Here is a 20307-nt window from a genome sequence, read left to right as displayed (position 1 = left end):
CTCTGAATTTTCACACGTTACAAAGACAGTAAGAATGATCAAGTCCTCAAAGAGCTTTTCTAACAGCAAATTCTGCATGTACTGTGAGCTGTAAATCAATTTTAAGTATTCTTCCCATTATACACACTGTCAACTGTTGAAGAAGCCATAATTACACACATTTTGTGTCAAACGAGAGAGCAGAAATGATACACTGGCTACACGTTTTGCTGTGGACTGAACTGCCCCCCAAATCCAGCTGACCAGTCAGCTCTGGTCCACCCACACCGCACCTCTGTGTGCCCCCGAGAGTCCAGGGCCCACGAAGCCCACAGACTCTCCTCCTCCCGGCAGACGGCGACAGGCCTGCCCGGGGCCTGCGGGGCCGACAGCAGCTCACTGACACAAGAAACGCAGGGCAGCTCCCGAGGAAGGTCTCGGGGCACCGCCAGGGGACCCCGGGCACCTGCTCTGTGACCCCAATTAAACACACCCCCGTCACTGCCACAGAAAGAAGTGGAGGTGAGCAAAGGGGCACAGGAGGAAGCAGCAGGGACACACCGTTATCTACTCGTGTCCCGGCAAACGCCGATCTGTGGCCCAGTTAGGGACGCGTCACAGGGAACAGCTCCTCCCACAAACCGTCACCGAGCCGGGGCTTCTCGAGGGACGCGGGGCAAGGGACAGGCACCCACCTGCCTGTAGGTGTCCTGGTGCGCATCGTCATGCCGCGAGTCGTAATAGTGCTCAACGAACGCGAAGTACTCTCTCTGCTTTCTCTGGAGCGTGGCTGGTCTTCGGTCCACGTTGGCAGGAAGGTAACCCTGGGGGTGAAAGAACAGAGACAAAAAGTGCGCGTGGTTAATGTGGACTCACAAAGTCTGGAACACAGAGGGGCCTGTCGTAAGTGGGCGTGGTGCCCTGAGACTGGACAGGGCAATAAACGGACACGGACATCAAGCACGGCAGGAAGCCAGTCTCCGGGGCACCAAAGGGCGGCTTGGACTTGCACGCCCACAGCCTTCACCGAGCCAGTCGGACTCGACTCGTGGCCACAGAAGCGGGAGGCAGACCGGAGCCAGGCTTGAACTTCGTGCTCTCCAAGGGCAGGATGGAGATGAACCCCTGGTTCTAAATGCCTCGTGTGCCTCAACAAATTCAGAAGTTGGCGCGGTCTTGTGACCACGGTACCTGTGTGTGTATGTGTACGCTCCTACATACACACATGTACACAGGTGTGCAGGTGTGTGTGTGTGTGCGCGCACACACACACACACACACACACACACACAGACGCACATGCGGAGAGATCGTCCCTTATGCAAATGTCTTCCTCTCTCCAAAGACTCCTGGGCGACTGGCAGCTGCCATCCCAGGACATGAAGTGAACTCAAATCCAGAAGGACCAGAAGGACCAGGCAGCTCAGCGTGCTTACCAAGAGCCCAGTCTCCAGGGCCAGACTGCTTGGTGTCATATATGCTTTTTATTTCTTTGTTTTTACTTTATTAAATGTTAGTTTATTTACTTATTTGGAGAGAGAGAGCACAAGCAGGGGAGGAGCAGAGACAGAGGGAGAAGGAGGGGGAGAGACTCCCAAGCAGGCTCCACACTGTCACTGCAGAGCCTGATGCAGGGCCTGAACCCACAAACCATAAGATCCTGACCTGAGCCAAAATCAAGATTCAGAACCTTAACCAACTGAGCCACCCAGGCACCCCTCTTTGCTTCTACTCTTTAAATCCACATTAGTGATATGTCACGTATAACATAAAATGTGCCTCTTTTAAGTAAACAGTTCCATGACATTTGACAAAGGTACACAGCTGGGTAACTAGGGCCCCAGCGAAGATATGGAGAATTTCTATCACCCCAAAACCTTCCCCCATGCCCTCAGCAGTCCAGCCCCCCTCAACCAGGAGAGCCCAGGGAGCCGCACACCCCCTCACCGCGGATCGCCGAGGCCCAGCCAAGAACTTCGCACGAATGGAATCATTTTGGGACGCACTCTTTGTTTTCACTCAATCTGTTGTCCCTGTGACACTTCCAAACTGATGCGTAAACTGGCAGTCTGCTCCTCTGATCGTTGCGCCATATTCCTCTGAACCGAGGAGCCACAGTTTGCCGGCCACGCGCCTGCTGCAGAGCACCTGGGCTGGTTCTGGTTTGGAGCTATTATGAATAAGGCTTATTACAAATATTCCTGTACACGGTTTTTATGGCTATGAACTTCCACTTCTACACCTAGGAGTAGAGGAGCAGCTCATCACGTACGTACGTGCTTAGTTTCCTAAGAAACTGCCAGACATTTTACAAGCAACAACGTGGATTCACACCCCAGCCAAGAGTACAATAACTTCAGATGCTCCACGCCCTCCCTGATACTTAGTGTTGTCAGTCTTTATTTATGTGGGGGGAGGGGCAGAGAGAGAGGGAGACACAGAATCCGAAGCAGCTCCAGGGTCCGGGCTGTCGGCACAGAGCCTGATGCAGGACCTGAACCCATGGACCATGAGATCAGGACCAGAGCCAAAGTCAGGTGCTTCACCGACTGAGACACTCAGGCGCCCCGTATTGTCCGTCTTTTTTTTTTTTTTTAATGTTTTTTTATTTATTTCTGAGAGAGAGAGAGACCGCGTGAGCAGGGGAAGATCTCAGAGAGAGAGGGAGACACAGAATCCGAAACAGGCTTCAGGCTCTGAGCTGTCAGCACAGAGCACGACGTAGGGCTCAAACCCATGAACCGTGAGATCATGACCTGAGCCGAAGTCGGTCGCTTAACCGACTAAGCCACCCAGGTGCCCCATGTCCGTCTTTAAATGTTAGCATTCTGGGCATTCCCAGCTGGCTCAACCAGAGCATGTGCCTCTTGATCTCAGAGTTGGGAGTTCAAGCCAACTCAGTAGAGTTGCTCAGTCGCTCAGTAGAGACATCACTTTAAAAAAAATAATAATAAAATCTTAAAAACATAAATATCAGCCATTCTACTGAGTGGCTTTAATTGCACATCCCTGATGATTAATGATGTTGACCATCTTGTCATGTACCCGTCCGCCACCGCTTCTCTTCTTTGGCGAAGTGTCTGTTCCAATCTTTTGCCCATTTTGTAAATCAGGGTGTTTGTCTTCCTAGTGAGTTTTATGGTTCTGTGTTTCTGAAAGCGAATACATGTTAAGATTATATTCTCCTAATCTGGGGCCTGCCTTTTTGTCTCAAACAGCAGAAGCTTTAAATTTCCATGAAATCCAACCTGTAAAGTTTTTCTTTTATATTTAGTGCTGCTTCTGTCCTACACAGGAAAGACTTTCTCCCTGTTTCTTCCCTGGGTGTTCTCAAGCTTCACCCGCCTACCTCCTGCTCATCCCCCCAGCGTCTCTCGGACGGTGCTCCTTCAGGACACCTGACCCAACCCCCGAGGCCGGGCTGGTCCCTCAGAGCTCCAGCCGCTCCTGGCATGAGGCCCCCCGGGGCCAGCACCTCACTGCGCCAGCCACACGGCGGCCAAATTTTTATTAAGTGAATTCATGTACGAGCAAGGGAACAAATATATCCCCATGGTATTTTCCGCCTTTTAAAATGCTCCCACATCTGCAGTGGACCTCACTGCGCCTGCTGCTGAACATCTCTACCTCCCTTGTTCCTCAGAGCCCTGGCGGTCCTCCGGGAACCACACGTCCCTGCTCTCAACCCACAGTCCCCTTCCTTCAGGACTGTTCCTGAGGGGCCACCGCTCTGGCCACAGGGGCTGACAAGCTCCGAGGCAGAGAGGGGACCCAAAGCAGGCACAAAAGTCAAGCCCCGCGGCTTTTCTTTGTTGCTGCCTGTGAATCAGGCAGAATGTGCAGAGTTTGGAGCTGTGGCAGCCGCCCTGTGACCATGTGGGAGAGCCACGGGCTGCGGGTCCACCCTGAAGAGCTGACCTGCAGGAGAGCGGAGCTCAGAGAGTCACCGGCCTTGATGAGGTCGGCCTGAATCGGCCAGGTCTTCTCAGCTGTGCGAGCGCGTCGATCCTCTGCTTCTCCAAGGCATTTCCAGGAGCGCTGATTCTCCTGCACACGTTTGCTTTCACACACTGGGGTCATACTGTTACGCCTCTTGTCCAGAAACACACACTGAAGTATAACGTGTGAGCACACACTCATCCCAACAGAAGGAGGCATTACCACGAACCAAACACGGCTCAAGGCCCCGGGGAGCCTCCTCACCACTGTCCTCCACCTCCTCCCTGGAGCTAAGTCCCTGACTTCTAACATGGAGTAAACGTTGCCAATTTCTGAACTTTCTGTAAATGAAATCATGTTTTCGGTCTGGCTGCTTACACTCAGTGTTACATCTGAAGAGCTCATTCATGTCTGGAAAGTGGCTGACCCTCACTGTTGTGTGCCCCTCACTGTTGTGTGCCCCTCACTGTTGTGTGCTCCCGTTAGCAGGCGCCTATCTGGACTGCTCCCACTCTGTGCTCTCAACGTGCTTGTCCCTGCCCTTCAAGGCCCACGACATGCATTCTGCTGGGTATTTACCAAGGAGGACCCTGCCTCTGCCCAGGGTCCACAGCCCTGCTGCAGGGTTTTCCAAAGTGATCCCACTTGCACTGGAGGTACGTGCAAGTGTCCACTGTTCTACATCCTTGCCAACACTTGGTGTTGCCAACTTTATTCATTTCAGCCGTCCCAATGGGCCTGCGGTGGTCTCTGTCAGAAGGTGGCTTCAGGACGCCTGAGGGGCTCAGTCAGTTAACTGTCTCGCTCTGGACTTCAGCTCAGGTCATGATCTAGAGGTTCATGGGTTCAAGCTCGTCAGGCTCTGTGCCGAGCAGAGCCTGGCTGGGATTCTCTGTCTCTCTCTCCCTCTGCCCCTCTGACGCTCATGCACATGTGCTCACACTCTCTCTCTCTCTCTCTTTCTCTCAAAATAAATAAACTTTAGAAAAAGAAGACGGTAGCTTCACTCTGCATTTAGCAGAAGGCGGATGGAGCTGTTGCACCTGTGAAATGCGTGCACAAGCGTGGCTGCGTTTTCCGCGGGGTCTTACTCGTGTGCAGGCGCAGCACACCGTGTCCCCTGGGAGTCTCTCCTCCTGCCTGCGCTTTGCCTCTTCTCCCCACTAACGACGTCTCTGGATGAAGGCAAGTTCGTGGCTTGAATGTGGTCCCATTTATTAATCCTTCATTAGTCCTTCTCCCATCCTTTGTAAGAAAATGTCCTTTCTCCAACCGGCTGTGCTTCCACATCTCACTCTGAAATCATGACCGTGTCCCCACTGTCATTAAGCAATGGCCTTGGGCGGGGCCGGCGCAGGACAGCGCACTGCGGACCGCTGTGAACAAGGCTGGGCTGACACGCGGCCGCGCCTCCTCGGGAACGAACCGTGCGCGGCTGCCGTCGCTGTACATAGGCAGAGCCGAGCAGTCACCAGGCACTGAAATCTGTCCTGCAACACCGCTACCCAGCCCCTTCCAGAAAGTCTGCCAACCCGAAGGCCTTCCGCCACAGGTACTTCTATTTGCACGTGTTTATGCTCAACCTTCCCCGCTTCTGAACATCGTGACAATCTTTTCCTCGTCTGGTATTCTAAAGTACATGGCAGTCAGCCACGTCTGACTTCTTCCTGAGGCAAAATCCCCGAAAGTGAGCTGTTCGTTCAAGGCCACGCTGGATGCACTGAAGGCTCCTGATGCTTCTCCCCAAGCAACCCGCCAGGAAGGGCAGCAGTTTCCGTTCCAGGAGCCCTGCCCCTCCCCACCTTCTGCAGCAGGAGGAGAGGCCCCCCTGAGGAGCACCTGCCTCAACTGTAGCAAGTCGGGGAGGGGCACGTTCACCAGAGGGTGACGACACAGTTCCCATCGCTGAGCATCAGGGTGGCTGTGACCCACGCACCTCTACTTTCTGGCCAGACGAGAGATGCTCCTGCTCCAAAGGCACATGGATTCACACACTTGGAACGGCGACAGCAGCGAGGACCCCCGCACACACTGGAGTGCCGGGCGTGCCCGGAGCGCCTGCCACCGCCGGCCCTACTTCAGAAACCACCCGCCCGGCGCCTCCACAGTCAGGCCTCTTCCAGTGGCACGGGGTGCTCTCCCTGCCCCTGCCGGGGGACCTCCCACCCCAGGGGGACTCCCAGACCTGAGGAGGGGCGCAGCCTCATCACATCAGAGACCATCCTCCTGGGAAGCACCAGGAGGGACAGCACCCATCTGACCACACTGGGACTTCAGTCCCCATGGCCATCACCTGGCGAGAACAATTCCTTGCCTCCAGGAGGCCACAGCCACAGGCCAGGTAAGAGACAGGCCAACTGCTCAGGCACAGAGCTGCAGGGAGCACTGCCTTCAATCCTGGTGCTGCACGGAGCCCGGCCTTGAAGCCTGCCGAGCGGGTGGGCTGGCAGTATTCCTGCTCATGGAAGAGGAAAGGCTCAGGAACGGTCTCTATGGCCGAATTACAGGGCCTGAGCACAGACTGCAGCCAAAGCTCGGCCTGAGCGCTCCCACAGCCCTTACCTGACACTGTCCTTCTCAGGGACCCCAGGCTCAACTCGCACAAATTCAGGGAACAGGTCCTGCCCCATAGAGTCATCTACACACATGCACGTACACACACATGTACACGTGCACACACCATTCACTGGGCTCTGGCACATGTCCCAGACTCTCGGACCCTCAGACCCTGGGCTTAGCTCCGGGAGGCAGAGATGCCTAGTGCAGCACTCTCTACTCCCTCCCACCCTGAGAATCTACAGGACGGCAAGTTCAGGCCACCTTCTCGGCAACACACCCGGGAATCATGCCCCTGCACAGAGGCAGACGCCCTCCCCACGCTGCCACCAGCCCCTCTGGCCTCTCTCTGCACCCCGTTCCCTGGGCCTGAGACCCCCCCCACACACACACCAGGGCTCAGGTGAGGCCAGGCTGCTGCGACAGAGGCTGCAGACACAGAGCAGCCCCCGACCTGGGGAATCAGGGCTGGCTTCTCACCTCCAGTCTACACTCCAGGGCCCGAGGCCCACGGCAGCCTTTCCCCAAGATATGTCCCCTGTCACAGCGGCATCAGCCAGACCGAGAACACGTGGTCGCTGGAGCTCAGCTGCCTCCCCCCGGCAGCTGTCTGATCCCCACTGCGACCCCACTACAAGTAAGCTCTCTTCAGACAGCTGCCCTGCCCCGTCCGGGTCAGCACTCTGACCTCGGTGTCCCTTCTGGGACTCCAGGTGCTTCCTGACTCAGCTTCTGAGACGCTCAGACGCGGGGACGTCGCCTGTCTCCCGAGCTCCCGCAGAGGTTCTTGCCCGGTGCTCAAAGAGACTCCCGCCCCCCACATCCAGAACACTGAGGGGCGCACCACAGATTCCCCATGCGGACCTACTGAGGTCACCACTCCCCAAGGATGGCCACAGCCATGCGCGCCCTGGGAGGAAGATGTGTGAGCATCCTCGTGAAAAACCGTATCGGCCAGCGCACAGCTCTATGTTTGGTCTGGGTGGCTCTGGGCTTGGCACTGGTGGTGGAGAAGACAGCTGTGTGGAGGGACAGAGTAAACGCCCCGAGAACGGCCACGCGACTGCACGGATCTCATGGGGCACTGTGTCCAGGCTGCCGCCGGGCGAGGAGCACAGGGGCAGGCACGTGGCAGCCAGGCGGCAGGCCCCACCGTGTGCCAGGCCAGGGCAGCGGGGCCACAAGGGAAAAGCCAGGGAACAGTGTGGGCAGCCCTGCACCAGTCACATGCAGCGCCACCAAAGGATTCTTCGTGACCATGAACGAGGACTCAAGCATTCTCCCTCCCTCCGATTCTAACTTCACTCATTGGAGGAGAAATCTAAAAGGCAAGCATGTCGTAATGGGAACACAGGCAATAAAATGCCCCACACACACTTCTGACACTCATTCCTAAAGGAAAACACACATATGCAAGTTGAGGCCTCTCGATAATTAAGCCAGACTAGAAATTATGCAAACGAAATATGTTCGTGTGCGCAATGAATTTTAAATGACACAACTACAGAAAATCTAATTGCCGTATTAGCATGCCATAAAAACACTAATCATGAATGTAAAACAATACGCGCATATGCTGACATCAACCCATCCCCGTGACACAAACACCCAGCTGCCCCTCCCACTGGGTTCACATGCACACCGGCCTCAACACACCGCAACGGGACCCGAGGATGCCAGCATCTCACTTCCCGCTTCTAAACATCCTGCTCACTAGCGTAAATGTTAAATGTTTAATTAGTTTTTGTTCGATGTTTCTGAAATAGTTATTTTTTTAAAATGAGCCAAAGAATATGATTTTTGACCGCACTAATTTTTAAAAAGTTACTGCCGCACTTGCATGGAATTTAGATGTTGAAGAGCACTGATGGGGGCTTCATGGTATGTTCTAGACCAGAGTGTATGTCGTCGGTCCTCCATAAATGACAGGAGCCAAGTTCCCCATCTTTCTTCATTAAAGCAGCATTTCCTACTCATCAGTTAAGAACAGTGCTCTTCAACAAGCCACCGGATCTCAGTGATGACAAGTCGTGAACATGCTGGGGGAGAAAAGTCATTCATCTGCCAGGTCTGGAACGAGGTCCACATTCAAATACAGCTCAGGTTGTCCTTTTTCACCGGACAAATGACAGATTCTCCTCGGTCCTGGGGTCAGGGTCCTGGAAGCAGAAGGGATGGGACAAGCCAGACCCCACCTGGGCCCCAGCTGGGCCTCGAGGACACTCTTGGTCGAGCAGGCACCTGGGCCCAGGCGCTGCCTTCAGCGGGTGCCGTCTCCCAGCCGGTCCCTGCGGGCCCTGCCTGCCCCGCACGGCACCTGCCAGTCCCAGAGCAGCCGTCTCCAACCCTGGGGGACTACGAGACCAACAGTTCCCCAGCTCCCAGGTCACATGAATGTGCACCCAGAACGAAAAAGCACGGGTCAAGAGAGCAGCCCAAAGCCCAAAGCCCCCACACCCCTGCCGTCTGCCCCCCCCCCCCCCCCGCCTGGGGTAGGCTGGAGCCGGTGCAAACCCGGGTACACCCCAAGGCTCCGATTTGCTCTGTGGGCCCAGGGGAGTGGAATGTGAGGCCTCGGGTTCAGAGAGTCCCTGAGAGGTGGCCTGGACTGGGGAGACCCTTCTCTGCACCCCATGGCCCCGAAGTGCCTGCTAGGTTTTCTCCCCACCGTTTTCCCAGATACTCCTGCGACCCAGCACCTGCCAAGGGCCAAGGGCAGACACGCAAGGAACACTTGCTGGGTCAGAAATGCGGGGTTAACTTCCTGCGCCGAGCTCCCCACACCTCTGAGGGCAGGAAACACGCTTGGGATGGGCGCTTGGGAGTAACCGGAAGACGAGCGCTTCGAGGCGAGGAGACGACAGCCCCCAGAATTCTGACCTCCTTCCACCTACCCAGGTCCATGTCTGACAAGCACCCCTCAACCTGGATGCGCAGGGCCCGTCCTCACCCCCCAAAGGACTGTGCACGGGCACGAAGAGACTGGATGGCATCCCTGCTCGCCTGCACGGGCCCAGAGCGCAGCGCAGTGGAGAGGAACACGCGCTCCCTGAGTGAGGAGCACAGCCCCAGAACCAGCCAGGCCCCACCCCAGCAGCCCCAGGCCCGCACAGCCGCTACCCCTGCCCCCGGCCCGTCTTCCTGTCCTGGCTTTCCTTCCAATGACCCCCAGGAGTGGCCCGGCACCCTCTTCCTCCTGGCCAGGCCCTGCTCACAATACCGACCCATCTGCTCCCCGGCCCTGCACCCAGAGATCACCACTTCTGCGGGCATCTCTCCCACTGGCACAGCCGGGCACACAGCAAGTACTCAATAAGTGCTGTGAAGCAAGTGAAAACACATAGAAAGAGGCACAGGGTGAGCAGAGCACTGGGGGCCCAGACTCCTGAGAGAATGGTCTCCTTCCCATGCGGCAAAACCCCGGTCTGTCCTGGGGGAGACAGAGGAAGGCAGGGACTCCCCCCTTTCTGGAGGCCCCATAAGGGACAGGGACTTGGTCCTTTCCTCTCCTTATCTCCCGACTCCAAACACAGTGCCAGAGACACAAAGTGCCAGGAAATACTGATCACATGAATGAAGGAACCAACCAACAGACCTTTCGAGTTCTGACTTCCCCATTCCAGACACATAGTCGCGTCACCCCTCACTCGACTCCTTCAGGACCGTCGGCTCCTGGTCCCCGGCTGCCCAGGCCCCCCACCCCCACCCCTACCCGGGCCGTCTGCCTGCCGTTCCTGGGGGGCCGGCTCACCTTGGCTCCTGCTCGTCCAATGCCAGCTACATCTCCCCCACCCAAGGCCCCTAACACACCCTTCAAGATGTTCCAGAAGCCTCCCACCATCACCGCGAAGCCTGGCCTGCCGTCCACGTGAGTCTGCGCTGCCCTGGGACCGCCCATCCCTTCTTGGTGCCCCTCACTTTGGAAAAACAGGCTTGGCTCACTGAGCCCTACATATTTTTTTTTTTTTTTATTTCTAGGGGAGAGAGAGAGAGAGACAGCATGAGCAGGGGAGGGTCAGAGAGAGAGGGAGTCACAGACTGAAACAGGCTCCAGGCTCTGAGCTGGCAGTCAGCACAGAGCCCGACGCGGGGCTCGAACCCACGAACCGCGAGATCATGACCTAAGCGAAAGTCGGACGCTTAACCGACTAAGCCACCCAGGCGCCCCTCCCCACACTTTTTTTAACTCATCCATCAACTGAAAGAGGTCCAGAACTGCCAAGTCCATGTCCTCCCTCCCATTCCAACCAACCAAGCAGAGCGTCTGTCCCCTCCCCTCCTGCTCCTCCACCCACTGAATCCCAGGCTGCCCGCGGGCCAAGCCAGCTGCCCTGCAGCACACTCAGGGTATCTCAACCACGACTCACAGAGACTGAGAGCCGCAGGAAAGGAACGGGACGAAATCACTCATGAAGGCTTTCCACCTAGAGGCAGCACATCCTTAATAAACACAAAATTGCACCATAAGGTCTTAAACATGTTTTCATCAAAACTTCCCACAGTTCAATCTCAAAACCTTATAACCTACCTTAGAGGACGTTTGGAAAAGTAGATACAAATGCTTAAATAACAAACAGCAAACAAAAACATAAGCAATTATAGGTCTAATTTTAATTGCGAGAGAATATTTAATCAATAAATATTCACTGGTGAGAGCTGCATCTGCATTTAGGATTACAAGGTACTAGGCTGCAAATTTATGAAGACTCATTAACAAAAGAGAGTCTTTTAAATACTGAAAAGTCAGACCCAATTTAGAGTAAACACTTAAGAGTTCCCTACTGATTTAGCTCCAAAAATAATTTAAAAAGGGAAAGACAAGAAAGCTGTCTAGAAACTACTCAGAAGTCTTCAGCAGGGCCCAGCTCACTTCTGACGTTAACCCGAGTGAAGGGTCCGGGAGTCCACTGGCTGCCACCCCCACCCCGTCCACCTGACCTCCTCCAGGAGTGTCCACAATGGGCAGTTTAGAACCTGAACCCCGGCCTCCATCAGAGAAACGCAGACTGCTTCTAACGTCCCCGCTAACATTAAAAAAAAAAAAAAGAAAGAAAAGAAAAAAATAGCCCACCGCCTTCATCAAACCTATTTCGCCGTGATGGATTCCTCAGAATTCAAACAGTCTTCTATGCACGATCCTTTCTCTATCACAGGCTTGAAAATATTACAAAGATTTTCAGAATAATAAAATCAGAGAAGAAGAATACAGCTGTCATAAATAATTACTTCTCCTCATTTTCTACCAGCCTTGTCAAACCAAGCTTGAAATTAGGCAAAGGATGGAAAATGTGACCGTGACTCAGGCAAAGGCCCAGCGCGGTCACAAAGGCAGGGTGCGTGCCTGGGCGGTGGCTGACGGGCTGAGCCCGGAGCCAGGAGCCCGGAGCCCGGATGAGCAGCCCCAGGGAGACTTACTGAGAGCAGTTTCCAGGTAATCGGACGAACAGGCTTCGGGATTCCGGACCAGCTCAACTTCCGTAACTCCTCTGTTGACAAAGAGACAAAGAAAACAGGGTTTACAAACAGTCCACAAACTCCCCACGGAGCTTTAACGTGCTCCATCAATGTCAGGTGGGGTAGGGGGCCCCATAAATGAAATCCAAACAAACCTAAGGGATAATGATTTCAGATACTGATTGTTCTCAACATATAAGAGACACGAAGTGGTCTCTACTCCAGCAGAGCTAAGTGTCACCTGTTTTGTGTAAGTTAACACAGAGCACGTGTTTGCCAAATGCATCACAAGCGTCCCCAGAGCCACCCCAGGACAGGTGAGGCACCACACACCTTCCTCCCTGGGGCTGGGAGCCCAGAAGAAGGGCTCCCCTCGACACGCCCCCTTCTCCCTGCCCACCCTCCATCTCCCTGTACCCCTACCACCAACACCTGTCCCCAACTTAACCACCCTCTGGGCTCTCCCTTCCTTCCCGAATTCTGTCTCACTCCCACCATTTACTGCTGGAGAATAGAAGGTGCTTTGCTTTTGAAATAAATTATTTCACGGGGATAAGCTTGTGTCCATATAGCACCGATCAAGGGTGAAGCCATGTTACACACACCAAGAACAACACAGACTTCAAAGCAGACTACACAAGTCACTGCTGCCATCACAAATACCCAAAGAGATGGGGCGCCTGGGTGGCTTAGTCGGTTAAGCGTCCGACTTTCGCTTGGGTCATAATCTCGCGGTTCGTGGGTTCGAGCCCCGCGTCGGGCTCTGTGCTGACTGCCAGCTCAGAGTCTGGAGCTTGTTTCAGTCTGTGACTCCCTCTCTCTCTGACCCTCCCCTGTTCACGCTGTCTCTCTCTCTCTCTCTCTCCTAGAAATAAATAAAACATTAAAAAAAAAAAAAATACCCAAAGAGAGACAGGGCTGGTCAGGGATGTGTCTGGAGCCTCCCAAAGGCAGGAGAGGACACAGCAGGGGCCGGGGGGGTGAAGAGATCGGCCCCCGAATTCCATCTGACCTTCTATGTCTCCCAAAGGTCTCAGCCACACGCCCCAAATGGATAGAGAATACATTTCAATTTGCAGGTATATCAACACTCAGTCAATCCCACTGAAACTGAAGTAATTATTTCTTTCTTTTAAGTTACGAATCCACCATTAGGCTCTTCTCCTAACAGCTAGGAGCTCATGATTAATACTCGGAATAAAAGAAACGATTAAAGAGACTTTGGTAATATAATCAACAAAATACAAAGTCCTGACATCTAATCTTTTTCCAATTACTAAAGTCTAAGTAAAATAAGTACAGAATAATTGGGCAACGGGACCAGCAATAACTCGCACTTTCCAGCAGAATCTCAGAAAGTATCGAATCTTCCCCCGCACCCTGAGGATATTATGAAAAGCAGAAACCTAATATCTGAACACTAATAATGCAATGTTTACCAGTCATGTTCCCAGAGCCTCTCCTGCATGAGTCTGGTTTTCTGATTACGGTTTATATGAAGAAAGCCGAGAGAAATCTCCGTGCTAATGTTCTCTGAACCTGTCTCCTCATGAAAGAAACACAAAAATGGTGCCTTGAACAGACATAGGAGGCCAAGTTCTGAGTCTGTGTAAGCTGTAGTGTTTAAAGGGAGCTTTCAAAGGTGCTATTTGCTCCTCACCACAGCCTGAGTGACTCGTGGCTGTGACCCTACTATGCAGGTGAGGAGCGGAGAGGTTGGGTGACTCAGCCACAGTAGCCAAGGAACTAAGTGACCTTCACAGCCCAGAATCTTTCCACTCTATTAACTTCCACTATTAAAAAGGCTTCCTGCAACACTGACAAATTGCACTCATGAATATGGGCAAGAGGTTCAAAACAAATCTTAGCAGATCAAAACACAAGCAGATATTCAAAGAATGGTTCACACAGTGTACTCCAGGAATAAAAGAACGGCTCCATGTTGGGAAATCTCGTACCTAGAAAGGTGTTAACCTGGGTTGATGGGAAAGTCCTAGGACCATTCTGGTAGATGTCCAGTGTAGACTCTCTCCCAGGGCCTGTCTGCCCCTCCACTTTTCTAGTGGAATCCCGGCTGCGCAAAGTGACCACCACCACCCCCCACCCCACCCTGAAGCCATGGAAAGTAGAACTCAGCCCAAGGTTGGAACTGAGTGGCTGCTGCAGAGCTAAGCCACGCCCTCACCCACCAGGCTTCAGCCATGAGCCTGGGGCCCTATCTGAGCCACTGAGAAGAGAGCAAACTAAGCTGGGGGCTGCTGCGGAAAAGGCCCCTCCCGGCTCTCCAGAATCCTTTTGGGAGCAACCCTCTCCTGCTTCCTCTGAAGGCTGTGAGGGTCAGATGGGAGGCTGGGGACAGCTGCAGCCATCCGGCCCCCAAGCGGCCTGAGGATGAAGCCAACAAAGAGAGGCAAGAATGAGGGCTGAGTTCAGCAAGACCAGCAGATACAAGAACATTCCAAACTCAACAGCTTTTGTCCAGCAGCAACAAAACAGACAATTGTTACAGGCATAAGGCCTCACAAGAAATAGACAACAGCATAGGAAGAAAACTGTAAGGTTTTCCTTAAAGACATAAAGAAACGGAGGAAAACAGCAAGCTCACTGGCATTAAAGTATGTAATGAGCACCTCCTCCGGGCCAGGGAACCACACACACAGCCCTGTGCTCAGAGGACCCACCTCCACTCCAAGGACGGAGAAGGTGTGGAATTACAGCTGAGCTCAGAGCAAGAAGAAAGGGCTGGGAGATCAAAGTACAGGTGGGAAATTCCACCTTGTTAGGAAGGTTTCCCTGAGGAAATGACAACTGAGGAAAGACCCCCATATGAGGAGAAATTACTGAGGGAAGAGGGGCTGGAAGGGAAATATTCTCAGTCCAGGGAAGAGCCCATGCAAAGCCTCGGCCACAGTGTGCAGAGGAGATCAGAGGGGCCAGTGGTCACAAGGGGACACCTGGTGGGCTGCTCATGAAGCCCGGCGTAGAGGGGACGGTGGTTCGGATGGGGACAGCGGAAGAAGTGCAGTGACCAAACATACTACTGGATCTTGCCTCAACGTTACAATGCTGTCAACCACCACTTAAAAACTCTCGATGTTCAATGCAAGCCAACAAACTGCACTGGGATATTCTATGTGTGTTATAAAACCTGATAGGCTAACTCTAGGTGATCTGAGGAAATGTGTAACAGCAGCCAGTAAGACTTCCAGAAAGAATAACACAAGAGGACTTGCATTAACAGACAAGAAAATGGGTAAGAGAGCTACAGTTCCGGAGACACTGGGACGATCAATGCAACAGATGAGGGTTCACATCAACTTAGTTATGTTACAATGGCATTCCGGATCAAGGGGCCCATCAGCCAATGGTGGCCAAACAATATGGCATCTATTTTCAGAAAAGGAAATCAGACCATGTATCTTACCACAAAAACATATTTCCAAATGATTAAAGATCCAAAGACCTAAACGGAGTGTGTGCATGCGCATGTGTATGTGTGTATGTGTATTATAATGGAAAGATAAGGGAAAAAAAACTACAAGAAAATACAGAGGAATCCTGTGCTACTCTCAGATGGGAGAAAGGCCTTCTAAGCAAGACACAAATCCTAGAACTATAATTAAGGTTGACAAACTAACTGTACAAAAGTTTAAAATGACTGTACAATGAAAGACACCATAATGTTAACAAAAAAAAGAAGACAGGCTTGAAAAATACATGCAACATACAATACAAAAAAGTTAACGTCACTCATACATAAAAAATACGTGCAAAAGAATGATCAGTCTATACAAAAATGAAAATTCATGGAAAAGGAAATAGAAATGGCTAATACACAAAAATAGGCACATACTCCCAATGATGATTAAAGAACTACATTATTAGAACAAGAAATCTGTCGCAAATTGGATAAAATTTTAGATGAGTAATACACGTATTGATGTGACTTTGGGTGAAGAGCCACTCTCTTACAGTTTGGTCAGAGTGCATACAAACAGAACTTTCTGTTAATCAAATTTTAAAGGTATACAACATCTGAGTGGCAACTTCACTTCAAGAAATCTATTCCACCGGGACATGTGCAAGGGGTTACACACAGGGTGTCCATCTGAGCCTTGTCATAACAAAAACTAGAAACAGAGTGTCCATCTACAGGGAGACTGATCAAAACACTGTTACATCCACACCCTGGCCGACAACACTGCCATGGAAAAGAATGGATGCTTATCTGGGAGGAAATGGAGTAAGTTTGCAGAGACAGAACACAAGTGTGAAGCCTGGGGGTTCAGTCGGTTAAGCACCCAACTCTTAGTTTTGACTCAGGTCATGACTTCCCAGTTTATGAGACCAAACCCCACACTGGGCTCTAGGCTGACAGCATGGAGCCTGCCTGGAATTCTCTCTCCCTCTCTCTCTCTCTGCCTCTCCCCTGCTCATGCTCTCACACTCGCTCATTCTTTCTCAAAATAAACTTTTTAAAAATATTTTTGAAAATAAAAAAGAACAAGAGAAAAGAGAGTGCAGATCCCCGGTGTACTTCTGTAAGCGCACACAGGAACCTGGAAACCTGGCCAGCCTTGGGGAAGGGGTTCGGAGAGCATCTCAAGGACAATGCAAGCTGCCCTTCCGCTGTGAGCCCTACTGTGCTCCTACAAAGCTACAAGGTTCCTGTGGCCTCCAACTTTTCAAACTCCACCCAACCTTCCAGGACCAGCTCCATCTCCGCCAGACCTATGAAGCCTTCCTCACAACTCCAGGCAACACCCAATTCCCTCCTCTGTGAGCGCCAGTAACAACTGGGGCCAGTGCCCCTCACAGCCCGCCTTCAGCGCCATGTCTGAGCGTCAATCTCATCTCCCAGCAGGTGTTGATGAGCTCCTGCAGGTGAGATGCCATGATTCCGCTTTCTGTGCGTCCGGAGGCAGTGATGTGCAAGAGCGTGGCGGTAAGTGCCAGAGAGAAGAACGTCCAAGTCATTCCTCTATCCCTTTAGATGTGGTTTTCTTGGGGGATAGGGGGTCATATATTTTAAAAGACATATAATTTATAGGCAATAAAAAAGGATAAATGTAGCCCCCCCAAAACAAGATGCAGAACATTTCTAGCACCCTTTTCTATAATTCTTTGCCCCCGCTCCAAGTTAGCTCCTTGCTGATATTTATCACCATAGATTATCTCTGCCTGATCTCAAAATTCACACAAATAGCTCATACAGGAGGTACCTGCTCATATTCTGCTTCTTCCGTTCATGTCAGAGTCATGATGTTGCACGTACCAGTGGTTTATTCTCTACAAGCAGAAATACTAATCAACTCTATGAATATACCACAATTTGTTCACATATTCACAGACAGCTGGATTATTCACAAGCTTTCACTACTGTGAAAAAGCAACTATGAACATTCTTGTGGGCATGTGATTTGTAGGTCTCTGTTTTCATTTTTATTAGGCAAACATGAAGGAGTAGAATTGCTGGATCATACGACAGACATGTTTACCTTTATTAAAATTTAAAAAAAAAAAACTGCCACGTGGCCTTTCAAAATGGTTGTACCATTTACACTTCCCACCAGTAACGTGTAAAAGCTTCAACTGCTCCACATCCTGGTCCAACCTCAGTGCTGTCAGTCTTGAATTTTAGCCATTCGAGTAAGCATTAAAGGCATCTCATTACATTTTAATTAGCAATTCTGTGATGACTGACGATGCTGAGCATTAAACAGATTTTCATGAGCTTACTGGCCATTTCTATACCTTCTATGGTGCTTATCTTAAAATGTTTTACCAGTCTTTTTACTGTTCATAATTTTATCTGTTTCTAATGACAGATATTTCTTCTGATCCCAGGTCATATTTTCCTGTTTCATTGCATGCCTTTTTTTTTTTTTTAAGTGCCATATGTTCCAGTTATCAATTTACTGCCTCTGTGATAATGGAACAGGGTCTTGTAAATATTTCTCCTTGGCAGCTGGCATGACATCATCCTTTTCAGTACAGAGTCAAGGGGGGACACTAAAGGAGAGAGGGGTCTTCCCCCCAAGTTCTCACATGCCTTGCTCACCTGTAGACACTGCTCCCCTGGCTCACAGCTCCTGCAGCAAGTGTGGTGCTGGGCTTTCTTCAGCACTCGCCTCCCCGGGGCACGCTTTCTCCTGCACTAGGCGCCTACACAGTGCTGGGGCCCTGAGCACACAGGGCTCCCCCTCATTCGGCTGCTAGACAGAGTGACTTTTCAGTTCCAGGTCCCTGCAGCGAGGATGGCCAGCAACGCCCAGCAGTCAGCACCTATGCTACCTCTGGGGATTCTTCAACTCACTTCCCGTGAGGATTCTCATGGATGGGATCGGACCCCATTCATGAACAGATCAGCACTCCGCTAGGGACTTGATGGGACCCCTCTGCAGATATGTGTGCTCTGTCCCTGTGGAACACTGTGCCCCACGCAGTCTGTCTTGGCCTCCTGGAATCCCCTTCCTGATGTCCTGACTCACCAGGCTCAGATTCTGTCCCCCTCCCCGTGCTGAAAACTGCCTCCAAGCATAAAACTGTTGTTTCACATATCAGTCCAAGTTTCCAGTTGTTTACAACAGGAGAAGAATTCCTCTGGCAGCTAGCTAACCCTTCATGGACTGAAGCAAAACTCAACTTCCTAACATTTTTAACGAATTTTTTCGCTATAGTCATCAGGGATATTGGTTTCTAGTTGCTTTTTCTCACAATGTTTCTGTTATAAGGTTTTGGTATCAGGGTTATGAGGCCATAATAAAATGAGCTGAGCAGGTTTCCCCTCCTCTCTCTTCTGAGAGAGCTTCTGGAGAACTGGTATTATTTCCTCTTTAAATCTTTGATAGAATTTGCTAGGAAAGCCATCTGAGCCTGATACTTTCCTCGTGTGAAGGCTTTTTTTATTACAAATTTTTTAGTTGATATTGGGATATTAAGGTTTTCCCTTTTTTCTGCTATCAGTTTTATCAGGCCATGTCTTTGAAGGAACATGTCCATTTCATGTCAGTTCTTGAATTTCTTAGCATAGAGTTGCAAATAATACACTCTTACTATCTTCTTAATGTCTGTAGGGTCTGTAGTGATGCTTCCTCTTCCAGTACAGTGTGATACCAGTAATTTGTGTCTTCTTTCCATTGATCAAGTCTAATAAAATTTTTATTCTTTCTTAAAAAACTAACTTCAGATTTTCTTGATTCTTGCTCTTGTTTATCCATTTTCCAATTTATTGATTTCCACTCTTATTTTATTTCCCTTCTTTAAATGGTGCTGTTTAATTTCCTCCTCTTCTCCTAGCTTCTTACAGTGGAAGCTTTAATCACTGCTTTGAAACCTTTATTCCCTTCTAAGATGAGCATTTAAAAACCAAAATTCCCTCCAAGCACTGTTCTACTAGCAACACACAGACTTTCATATGCACTGTCATTATCTTTCAATTCAAATAGATTCTCAATTTTTTTTTTAATGTTTGTTTATTTTTGAGAGAGAGAGAAACAGAATGCAAGCAGGGGAGGAACAGAGAGAGAAAGAGTGAAACACAGAATCTGAAACAAGTTCCAGGCTCCGAGCTGTCAGCACAGAGCCCGACATGGGGCTCAAACTCATGAACCACAAGATCATGACCCGAGCCGAAGTCAGATGTTCAACCAACTGAGCCACCCAGGCGCCCCAGATTCTCATTTTCCTTGTGATTTCTTTGATCCAGAGTTAATTTGAAGTATGTTGACAAATTACCAAATATCTGAGGATTTCCTGGGCAGTTTATTGTTACACTAATTTCTAAATTAAAGCATGTGGTCAGATGACTTGGTGTTGTTTGAATCCTTCAATATTTATTATGACTTGTTTTGGTAGAGCATATGGTGTATCTGGTGAATGTGCCATATGTCCTTGGAAAGAATGTGCATTCTTTAGGCGGTGTATGCAGTCATCCACATGTGGTGGCTAAATCAAGTAGACCCAGTCGGTCGACAGTGGTATTTTTCTTCCACATTTTTGCTGATGTTTTAATTTACCTATTCTACCAGTTACTCAGGGAGGGGTGCTAAAATTTCCGCCTACGACAATGCACTTGACTTTTCCTCTCTTCATTTCTGTCAATTTTTCCTTCCTGTGCTATGAAGCTGTAGTATGAGGTGCACATACATTTAGGAAAGATATCAATTTAATGGGTTGAATCTTTGATCATTATGGAACTTCCCTCTTTGTCTCTCTTTCTGGGTTTTTTTTTTTTTCTGGTTTTATTATCAGCAAATTAGTTTTCTTAAGATTAGTACTTCCATGGCAAGTACTTTTTCCACTCTTTACTTCAACTGCCTGAGTCTGTTTAAAGCCTGTGTTTGGCTCTCCTTTTAGCTTTCTATCCCTGTATTTCTT

General features: G+C 50.6%; 1 protein-coding gene across 2 annotated transcripts in view; it reads right to left on the bottom strand.

Moving 5' to 3' along the window:
• Positions 1–20307, bottom strand: part of TBC1D22A (TBC1 domain family member 22A) — a 299853-nt gene that overhangs the window by 202122 nt on the left and 77424 nt on the right. For both annotated transcript variants that reach the window (XM_039236992.1, XM_039237000.1), the window contains exons 5-6: positions 11890–11960; positions 675–803 (exon numbers count right to left, since the gene is read on the bottom strand). In XM_039236992.1, coding sequence (XP_039092923.1) covers positions 675–803; positions 11890–11960 — 200 coding nt within the window. The remainder of the gene's footprint in view (positions 1–674; positions 804–11889; positions 11961–20307) is intronic.

The sequence above is a fragment of the Hyaena hyaena genome, unplaced genomic scaffold (assembly GCF_003009895.1).
Source record: "Hyaena hyaena isolate Hyena2069 unplaced genomic scaffold, ASM300989v1 scaffold_4, whole genome shotgun sequence".
Classification (NCBI taxonomy): domain Eukaryota; kingdom Metazoa; phylum Chordata; class Mammalia; order Carnivora; family Hyaenidae; genus Hyaena; species Hyaena hyaena.
Note: the sequence above shows the minus strand (reverse complement) of the source record. Positions and strands in the feature narration are given on the sequence as shown.